The 10,947-nt window shown below is 42.3% G+C and overlaps 1 protein-coding gene across 2 annotated transcripts in view; it reads right to left on the bottom strand.

Moving 5' to 3' along the window:
- Positions 1 to 980: 980 nt before the first annotated feature.
- The window catches only part of FLRT2 (fibronectin leucine rich transmembrane protein 2), a 98,360-nt gene continuing 88,393 nt past the window's right edge, over positions 981 to 10,947 (bottom strand). For both annotated transcript variants that reach the window (XM_036314701.1, XM_036314692.1), the window contains exon 2: positions 981 to 7,773. In XM_036314701.1, the coding sequence (XP_036170594.1) occupies positions 5,347 to 7,329 (1,983 nt within the window). In that variant the 5' untranslated portion in view covers positions 7,330 to 7,773 and the 3' untranslated portion in view covers positions 981 to 5,346. The remainder of the gene's footprint in view (positions 7,774 to 10,947) is intronic.

The raw sequence follows: 10,947 nt of genomic DNA, 5'->3' as shown, positions 1-10,947 counted from the left end.
ATAAAGTGGATGAGTAGTAAATACATTGAACAAGCAAACATATTTCTTTAGGAACATTGTGGAGTAGAAGGTATATTTGATTTGGCTAAGGCTGTATTTTAGTCGCCTATGAGACCTCTAAACACAGCCCAGTGCCTGGAAAGAGCAAAAGTTTAATAAACTTTTTTGAATGAATGATATTCCTCAACTAAGGATCTGGTCTTCTTAGAACAAGGTCTGTAACTCTTGATAGAAGTAACCCAAAACACATGAACATTATTTTGAATGAAATCTCCCAAACTTAATATGAATCACTCATTACCACTGCCTTTCATAGTTATTTTTCCAACAGAAATTCTATAAATAATTAATACTAGTTAACTGAAGTGTCGTGATTTTATTTCCTGATTTAATCTCTAATATATTATTAGTGAAATGGCCAAGAGGGGACTTAGAAAAGGGGTCGGGGCCTGGAAGATCATGAGATTAATCCAGAGTCATATTTGGGCATATGGGTAGATATTTTTCCATGAGTGCTAATTAAAAGTATAGGTAGATGAGCGATAAAAAAAAATTCTGAAGTAGAAAACCAAAAGAATTCTTAAAGAAAATTGACATTTAAAGCCAATAAGGTATAAGGGAAAAGACTACTCTGATTAGATAACTACATTGGTGTGTACCTATATGCTAAACAACATAGGCTTCACAAATACAAAATATGTTCAAAATATGTGTTTACATTTTAAAGACATTTTTAGGAACACGCAATTTAAGAAATAGAAGAGAACATGAAGATTTCATGTAAAACCCCTACATGAAAAGAGTCAAATGATCTTAAAACACCAATGCTGTCTTCAAGGTCGGAGAGAACAAAAATCCTATTCCCTCCTTCATTCCTGCCCGCTTCCTGTATGATCTAGAACCATCCCTCGTTTCTCTACCATTGACAAGCATTGGCTGTAACCCAATAAACTTACTCAGATAAACACAATGTGGTTTTCTTTTAAAATAAGCCTTTACTGAATATATCAACAAGGTACTGTATAGTGTAGAGTGAATTTGTAGTTAACAAAGTGTGCGACATGATAGGTCTCAGAGGGTGAGCGATGCAGAATCTTCCAGCCCCTTGCAGTCCCTTGTCAGCAAGAACACATGAAACACAAACCAGAAGCAAATCAACATATGATTCAAACAATAACACATCATCAGGGTTAACTTTCAGTGAAGATATACAGGTCCTCTGAGGGACACACAGTGGCAACGCCTTCATCTTGCCTCCGCGAGGTTATAAATCTGACATCTCATCTCTCTACAAATGCCCCAGCGTGTGTGTGTGTGCACACGTGTTTTACACTTGTGTAAAAATGCCTGTTGCGATGGCCTTGCATTGTGCTCTTCTGGAGGGTGTGCTGCTAGAAAAACGAGGCGCTTAGCAAAATGACATAATTGGTGTGTTATAACAACAGTGTCATACATGTACAAAACTTTCTCCCCACACTCAAGTGACAAGCATCCCCATCACCAGTACTGTCTTTCTATCCTGCTGAAGACATCAGAGAAGGATATAAATGACAGCTTTCTATATTAGAACTTGGAGTTAAAAATAAGAGCCTCAGGCAAGGGTTGACAGGATTGAGGATTGGAAGGGGTCTTTTGTTTGTTCTGTGTATATATCTCTTTCCCAATTGGGCACTCTTTCCTGCTTTGCTTTCCCAGGCAGCTGGAAAAGTAAGTCATGAGCAAAGTTATTCTCACTTTCTAAAGTAAAACGTAATGTCTCCTTGTTAAGAGTTAGAGAAAGGTGTTATGAACAAAGAAGTCAATGGAAAGTAACCACTTCACTGTCAAAGTTTGCAATGGGCTCTGCAGCTGCGGTTCGCTGGTCAAGGACCACATCTGCTCCCTGTGTTTGGAATGGATGCTCTGCTCACACGAAGAGCATGTCCTCCGTGGGGAAGTCCTGACTCCTGTGAAATGTCTGAGACCATTACGATCTGCACTGGTAGGAAATGGACCTGTAATATTAGCTACTTCATTAATACTTCTTACCAGACTGGTCACATTACACCTTATTTTTAACATCAGGAGGGGAAATTCTAATGTATTTTCAACCAACATCCAGGTAATTAGAAATTGTAATATTTTCTCACAGGGTAGAATGAGGGGAATACAGTCCAGTCTCTGCCTGCGACTGTCCCATGTGATGGGCCACTAATGCATCTGCTAGTTTCGAGGGAAGCCCAGGGTCCCACCATGATCAAACACATTTCCTTAAACAAGGGGTATTCATGATGACCCTGGGCATGACTGATGGTCAGTAATATCTCTATGATCATGACTATGCCTATTCCTTTGAGAATTTCCTCTGCCTGTTGGTGGCCTACTCTCTGAAATCATCTCACTTGGTCAGACAGCATCAAGCTCTTTATAAGCCAGTGGGTATGGCTTTGCTCATGGTCTTGGCCTGCACCTTCAACTTTGACTCTCAGCTAAACACCTCAGAATACATAACGATGCCAGCAAAACAGGCCCAAATACATCAAAGCATAGTCCACCACTGATGGTTGCTTACCAGTTTTCCTAAAACACATACCACATTACAAATCCCACGATGTGTTTCTCATCTTGGTGTAGGTGAGCGCCTCGGTTATGTGATTACAAACCGAGACCGATTTTCATTTTGGCCATCTGTGTCATGTTGCACTACAAGATGTAACCAGGTTCTCTCTCTTCAGGAGCATCTTCTAGCAAAGAAACCTTTTGCGATCATCCTGATCATTTCACATGACTAGTCCCCTACAGACCACGTAAGCCCCAAATAATTCTGTGAATCCCATAAGATGTTAAAGAACCTCTCCAACCTTGGCCCAGAGTAAATCATTTTAGCAGCCAAATACCCCACTAGGGGTTAGACACACAAAACAAATAAATAAGAGTGATTATTCTGTGAATAAAAGGAAAAACAACCTCAAAAGTCAAAGTACCATCATTTGAACACATAGTTTTATCTACACAGCCAAGGTGAAGAGGGTGGTGGAAGTGAATTATCCAGTTGAATACACAAAACCCCATGTCATTGTCCTGAAGTTTAGATGGTTCACTGCTTTACTGATCACCTGCACAGATTGTCTTATCCCTTCACTGTGTGGACCTAGCTCTAGAAAAGCAACAGCCAAAACTCACTAGCTAATCAACTAAAATGGAAATCAAAATCACTGTAGAATTAATTCAATTAATTCATAGTTAATTTCAGCTCAACTGACTACACAGTTTCAATTCTTGTGTCTAGAACATGATATCATCAGTTATGTTTTCTGCTTATTCTGAGGGACAAGGAAGGTTAAAACATATAAGTTGGGGCTATATTATTAAAGAAAATAAAGCTCTTACTATAAAGAAAAACTTGCATAGCATTTTATACCTTAACTTACAAAGAAGACACATCACAGTTCTATTTTGTTAAAAGTGAGTGACAGAGAGAGAGAGTGTGTGTGTGAGTGAGCACAAGCACAAAATGATTGTGACATTAACTTTATGGGTCCCTAAAATAATGGCCAGTGGTAGAGGAAATATGCAACACAGAGTGAAATGCCTAAATTTGACTTTGAAAAGAATTTTCCAAGGGTATATTTTTTTTAGAAAATATATGAGATCTATAGCCCTTCTAAATCTAAAAGATGGAAAGGAAGAAATTATATACGCTTTCTGAAGATGGACATTGCCTCAAAATGGTCCAGATTGAAGCACGAGCATCCCTCTCTTCTCTATGCCCTCTGTTCTGTGCCCAGCCCTGCCAAAATTAGGGGAAAAAAATCTTGGCTCTCTGACTTGTTCATTTTTCATCTGTTATCATGTTAATATAAGATTGATTATCCCTCTCCAATCCCCAAAGAAGAGGAACATCTGAGATTGAAAAGGAATAAATAAAATTTCAAAATGGGACAGAATCAAAGTCAACCCAAGGAGAAAACTCAATATTGCTTTTTTTAAAAAAAATGCATTTTTTGGTCAGTTTTGATGTGTCCTTATAGAATTATTAGCAGTGAAAATTAGTATGCATTTTAAAGTGTATATGGATATTTTGTGAAACCAAGACTGGCATCCATAACTTTCTTTTAAATTTTGACTAGAGTGGGGAGAAAAACAAAGAGCATAAATAGCTAATTATGAAAATATATGTGAGGTGATTGGAAGACAAGAATTTGCGAGGGGTTAAAGGTATTAATTCAAGCTATTTCAACATGATACTAACAAAGGCAGTTGACAGTATAGCAGAACCACTGATCTCTTGCTGTTGTCTGAAAAGTATCAATACTTTTTAAATACCGAGCTGTCTTAGTATATTCCAAACACTGATGACCCCTTGTTTGTCTCAATATCATGTTGACATAGCTGCAGCGACTCTACCAAATAATTCTCATTATCAAAAATAATTCCATTCAATATAATCTTCCCATTATTTTTATTAGCCTCTTCTAAAAAAAGTATTCTAGAATATATCTCTGTTGAATGTGATTCAACCTGACATATACTTTGAATAGTAACACTTCTAAAGGGAATTTTCTTGCTGGGACATCGTACCTGTCCCCGAAGATGAGTGGAATCTGACTCGGGTCTCTAACTCTGTTATCACATAAGACCAGGGAAGCACGAGGAGTGATTTTTTATAAATTCCTGGTCAGAACACCAACCCCCAGGTTTGAGGGTCTGTTCAAAACTCGCCTCATTTTCTTGATGCCGCCAGTTTGGATTAACTTATCTCACAGGAACTGACTTCCTGGTGATGCTCTCTCCATTTCCTGCTTTGGGTCAAATCAGGGTAACTACCTCCTTTCTTATATTTTGGCATTTTTTTAAACTTTTTTTACCAGACTAGGAAGTATAGAAATAGCATGAAGATATCTGGGCCATCCTTTGTTTGACCCCTATTATTTCTCCTACCCCGATGAGTCCATTTTCATGGCCCCTTTCATCTGACCACCAGCTCTAGGAAAAGGAATGGATCCTGACAGCGTCAACAGCAAAGTGGTGAATGTGCATCGGAAGGAAGAATCACCGGTTCTCTCGCCTTGGCATTGGGTTCTCTTTGTACAACCCTGTACAGTACTTCAGCAACTATATATATATTTTGTAAGATTTAAAAAGCAAAGAGTTACAAAACCGTCTGTAATTAACTTGAAATAGAAAAGATAGCACTTTTTTTTTTAAATCCCATTATATAGTACACCGTATAAATTACAGAGTATTCAAATGCACAAATGCATCTGAGTAACATTTATCAAATGTAATCTGCGTGTCTCTATGCGCGCACACGTGTGTGTTCCCGGAAGTGTCCCCGGGCGCCGGCGTGACGCTGGCCCCGGGCCGTCACGTGTGGCAGTGCTCCAGGTCCGGCACACTGCTGTTGCAGTATCGCATGTTGTTGGGGATGTGGCAATCTGTGTAATTAATGCCCCCGTTTGGGGTGTAAATGGGCTGCAGTCTGAAATCTCCTTTAAGGAGCTGATCGTTATTTAAGGAGACGATCTGAAAGCTGGTTTCTGTCATCTCCAGGATGGAGTTGTCCTTCTTGGTGCCCGCCTCGCAGTAGTCATCTTTCCGCCGGCCGCGGTTGTATTTCCACTTCTGGGACGTGTAGCGCCCCTTTTTGTGCATGTGCCAGCAAAACACGCTGAGCAAGACCACGAGCACAAAGATCACGGCGCCCCCGATCAGGCCCGCCAGCAGGAACGGGGAGCCCAGGCTGTGGGGCGTCGTCTGCTCGTGGCTGGAGGCAGTGTTGCTGCCGTTGTTCAAATACGAGGCGTGGGTGGTGACCTCCGAGCAAACGGTGTCCTCCACGGCCCGGTAGTTAAAAGCATCCAGGGGCACCAGGCAGATCCGGTAGGTGGATCTGGGCTCCAAGTTGACCAGGCTCAGATGCTGCTTCTCCCCACTGACGATGCGCTCCTGAACGATGCCCCCGACTAAACTGTGGCCCATTTTCACCCACGTGAGTTTGTAGGCCATCACCGCGAAGAGAGACAGCCAGCTGACTTGAATGGAAGTGTCGTTCACAAAACGCACGGACAGCTGGATCCGCTCCGCAAGAGGCGGGGTCCCTCTTTCTCTGCCATCCCAGTCGGGGATCGTGGGGAGTCTGGAGGTGGTCGGAGTCGGAGGCGGGTGGCTTTTGCCAGGGGTGGGGACAGCGGGAGTGGGCGGCTCAGTGGTCGGAGCCGCGGTGCTGGGCGCTGGGGTGAAGACAGGCAGGCCCGGGGTCGTGGTGGGGCACGACAGAAGATTCATATTCAGCTCCCTGACGGCCATCCCCCGGACCTGCTCGGGGCCTTGGCACATGAAGCCGCGCACGTTGAGGGAGGAAGGGATGTATTTGAGCCACTCGGTGACCCACTTAATGCTGCAATCACAGAACCAAGGGTTATTCCGCGCCGTCAGCTGCTTCAGGTTGGCGAGGTTGTCGAAGACCCCTTGGGTCAACGCGCGCAGCTGGTTGTTGGAGATATCCAGGCGCTCCAGCTTGCGGAGGTTGGCGAAGGCGGTCAGGGGGATGTGGTTGATCTGGTTGTCCTGCAGATACAGCCGGAGCAGATGCGTCCCTGGGAGATCGGGCGGGGGGTGGGAGAGCGAGTTCCTCACCATGGAGAACTCCTTGAGCTTGGTGAGATGGCTGAAGGTGCCCTCGGCGATGCCCTTGTTGGTCAGGAGGTTCCCGTCCACAATGAGGCGCTCCAAGCTCGTGAGGTTCTGAAAGGCCATGTCTGAGATGACAGCGATCCGGTTCTCATCCACTCGCAGCTCCTGCAAGTCCACGGGGAGCCCGACGGGGACACTGCTCAGGTGGTTCTTGGAGAGAAACAGCAGCTTGAGGCTGATGGCCTCCCGGAAGGCCCCGTCTTCCACCCCCACCGTGGAGATGGAGTTGTCATCCAGGTGGAGCTCTTCTAGCTTCAGGAGCTGGGCGAGAGCCACCCGCGAGATGGTCTGAATGTTGTTCTCCTGCAGGTGGAGGACGCGGACGTTCTTGGGAAGGTTCATGGGGAACTCATCCAGTTGGTTGCCGTACAGGTAGACCGTGTGCACCGACTGGACGTTGTGCAGTTCTGCAGGGAACCCCGCGTTATTAATTTGGTTGTTGTGGAGGTAGAGTACGGTTACGCCCTCCGGGATCCCAAGAGGCACTGAGGTCAAGCTTCGCTCGTTGCAGTAGACGAAGTTCCGGTCACAGCGGCACACGCTGGGGCACGCCAGGAGTTTGGACACTTGCGAGTAGAGCCCCAGGGAAATGAGAAGCCAAGATTTCAGGAGGAAGGCCCCATGGCTGGGCCACTGTGTGGTCTGCAGGCCCATTTCTGAAGTCCAGAAATAAAATACAATGTGCTGGGCAAAAGAAAAAGATGAAAAAAAGCAAATCCAAAATGATTGGATGGGATCTGTCGAAGTCCAGAAATCCAACCAGAGGAAAAGTCCCAAAGGCCCACACTGGAAGGATCTTCCTGCGGCCTCTGGTCTTATGAGCCTGTGGTGCACTCCTTACTATTGTCCTCCATGTGCAAAAAAAAAAAAAAAACGAAAAAAAAAAAAAAGAAAAGAAAAGAAAAAAAAAAAACTTCAATAGAGAAAATTTTCTATACAGATGCTCCAAAAAATAATTTTCTGCACAGGCAACAAAGGAAGCCGAGTTATGAGCGCTCAATATGGGCCCAGCTGGGCAGGCGGAAGACCCTTCTCCAGTTGTAGTTCCGGGCAGCGTTAGTCAGCCTAAGACCTTCTCGGTTAAGCTCGATCTGCAACCTGTTGTAGGAAAGCAGAGAGAAAAAGTCAGTTAAGGGAAGTAATGGAAGAAGTGTTGACCTGATTGTACACCTTTCAAGAATGATGTAATTGGGACTAAATGACTAGAGGCAGGTGATTGGCATTAAGTGATACTTTAAGTAAGAACGATTTAGTTGCAAAGATATTCAAGAAATGAAAATGACTCAATTATCTTCCAAACAAAATCATACTGTTACCTCTTGCTACAGATGATCATATTGTGTATTTTACAATCCCAATCAGCACATTCTCTTCAGTACCTATTTGCATATCAAAATAGATAGGCACACTGCTGAACCCACTGAATTAAATATGGAGGTCACCTACAAATCCAACTGGTCCAAGTCTTATTTCAAGATGAGACAAGTGAATGAGGAACTAATAAGATTTAAGGAAAAACAATGTGAAACCCTTTTGAGTTATAAATAAACCAATGCAAAATAGGGACTGACAAAGTCATTTTAAAAAATGCAGCCTATATATATATATATATACACACACATATATATGTGTATATATATGTGTGTGTATATATATATGTATGTGTATATATATGTTTGTGTATATATATATATGTATGTGTAGATATATATGTGTGTGTATATATATTATGTGTATATATATATGTGTATGTGTATATATATATGTATATATATGTATATACATATACACTAGAGGCCCAATGCAGGAAATTTGTGCAAGGGTTTTGGCTCTCGCAGCCCCAGCTACCTCAGTGGGCCCTGGCAGCCCTGGCTTTGTCCAGAAGGTCGTCTGGAAGGTCATTTGGCTGTCCTGTTAATTAGCATATTAGCTCTTTATTATATAGGATATATATATATATATAATTTTTTATTGATTTCAGAGAGGGAGAGAAAGATAGAAACATCAACTATGAGAGAGAATCATTGATTGGCTGCTTCCTGCATGGTCCCTACTAGGGATCGAGCCCAAAATCCAGGCATGTTCCCCAACTGGGAATCGAACCGTGACCTTCTGGTTCATAGGTTGACATTCAACCACTAAGCCACCGTGGCCAGGCTAAAGATGCAGCCTTTTGATCTGACACCATGATGAAGCACTATAAACATAAGGTGCCAACGCATGAGTGATGGCAGAGAAATGACATTTCTTCCCCATTTCTTGCCTCCTCTCATCCTTTGTCTTTCTCCAAAATAGCTTACATTCGAGTTACCAAGTAGAATGACCAAACTCCAGTCCATAACACATTTTCGCTTATCCTTTTTGGGACCTCCAGGTATAGATGAGATATGCCACTGTGATTCCTTAGAACAGTGGTTCTCAACCTTCCTAATGCCGCGATCCTTTAATACAGTTCCTCATGTTGTGACCCAACCATAAAATTATTTTCGTTGCTACTTCATAACTGTAATTTTGCTACTGTTATGAATCGTAATATAAATATCTGATATGCAGGATGTATTTTCATTGTTACAAATTGAACATAAAGCATAGTGATTAATCACAAAAACAATATGTAATTATATATGTGTTTTCCAATGGTCTTAGGTGACCCCTGTGAAAGGGTTGTTCAACCCCAAAGGGGTCTGGACCCACAGGTTGGCGACCCACAGATTGAGAACCGCTGCCTTAGAGGGTTGCAGAGCTCATGATTGGGAATACATTATTTTTCAACAGCAGAACTTCTTCCCACCTGTGAGTTTTTCCTGCTTTTAAAGAAGGACTTTCATTAAACTTTGACACGAGAGAAGACACAGTTGCGGAAGTGAAGGCAACCCACAGGTAGCAATCGTGCCTTCATGCTCCTGGATGAGTCTCATCTGTTTTGAGATTAGCGCAGTAAAGGAGCTAATTGAAAGGTGCCAGATTTGATTTTCCTATAGGATAAGCTAACATGACAGGACATGGAAAGCTATGAGTCTCTTAATTCTCACCAATATCCAGAGATTGAAATAACCTATATCAAAACGCACAGAGGAACAATTTGAAATTGTTCCCTTAGCTATCTTTAGAAAGATAATTAAAAGAAAACACACACCACTGTAAGTGCTATTGAAGTGTCAAGGATATTGTAAATGTCTTCTACAATTTAAAAAATGGTGAACCATCTAAAAATGCCTTTCATGACCAAAATGGTCAAATTCATTACTTATTGTTCAGAAACCTTTTCTTAAAAAAAAGGGGGAGTCTCTTTCTAGGCATAAACAGATGGATGTATCAAACATTATTTAATTTGTTAACCTTCCAGATATATGGTTTGTCACTGAACGGGAGCCATCCCCTCTAGTAAAATCCTTCTATGGTTGTCCTAGCTGGTTTGGCTCATTGGATAGAGCGTCGGCCTGGGGACTAAAGGGTCCCAGGTTCGATTCCGGTCAAGGGCATATACCTTGGTTGCAGGCACATCCCCAGTAGGGGGTGTGCAGGAGGCAGCTGATCAATGCTTCTCTCTCATTGATGTTTCTAACTCTCTATCCCTTTCCCTTCCTCTCTATAAAAAATCAATAAACTATATTTTAAAAAACCCCTCTATGGTTAAAGAATAATTTATAATACAACTAAGTGTTGTATTATAAGAAAAATGAGTTTAATGCCATACGATTGGTGCCTTCTTTAGCTTAGGTTTCAAATTTTCAAACCATCTCAATGTTCCCCAATAGCCTGCTACTCAAGTATGATCCTTGGTCCAGGACCGTAACCTTGACCTACATGTTAGTGAGAGCCTCGGGTGTGCGCATTAAGATCTGAGAAGCACTATTCTACACACAGTGCCATCTCATTTACTCATTCAGTTTTAATTTATTACATGCAGAATGAGTGTAAACCCATGATGTCAAATGACTCTTTTGAGAAAAGTAAAGGCATAAGGCTTACTAACCACTTCTGTCCCCAAGAGATAGACTCAAATTACATCTGACATGCAAATGACATTTTATAGGTGGGCCAGTGCAATGACGACATATGTCACCTGGCCTCAGCAGATTTTTGAAGAGTGTTTATCTGACTGACAAGCGCTATGTCTGGTCTGAGTCATTTGTAATCAGGACTCTACTTGCATGATTTATTGAAGAACAAAAAACTGCAGCGCTATTAGCATTTACTCTTCAAAGGAGAGAGGAAATGGAGACTGAAAGAATAAAATCTAGTCTGTTTTTGAGTCCTCCACAGGAAGCT

This window comes from Myotis myotis, unplaced genomic scaffold (genome assembly GCF_014108235.1).
Source record: "Myotis myotis isolate mMyoMyo1 unplaced genomic scaffold, mMyoMyo1.p scaffold_m19_p_1, whole genome shotgun sequence".
NCBI lineage: Eukaryota > Metazoa > Chordata > Mammalia > Chiroptera > Vespertilionidae > Myotis > Myotis myotis.
Note: the sequence above shows the minus strand (reverse complement) of the source record. Positions and strands in the feature narration are given on the sequence as shown.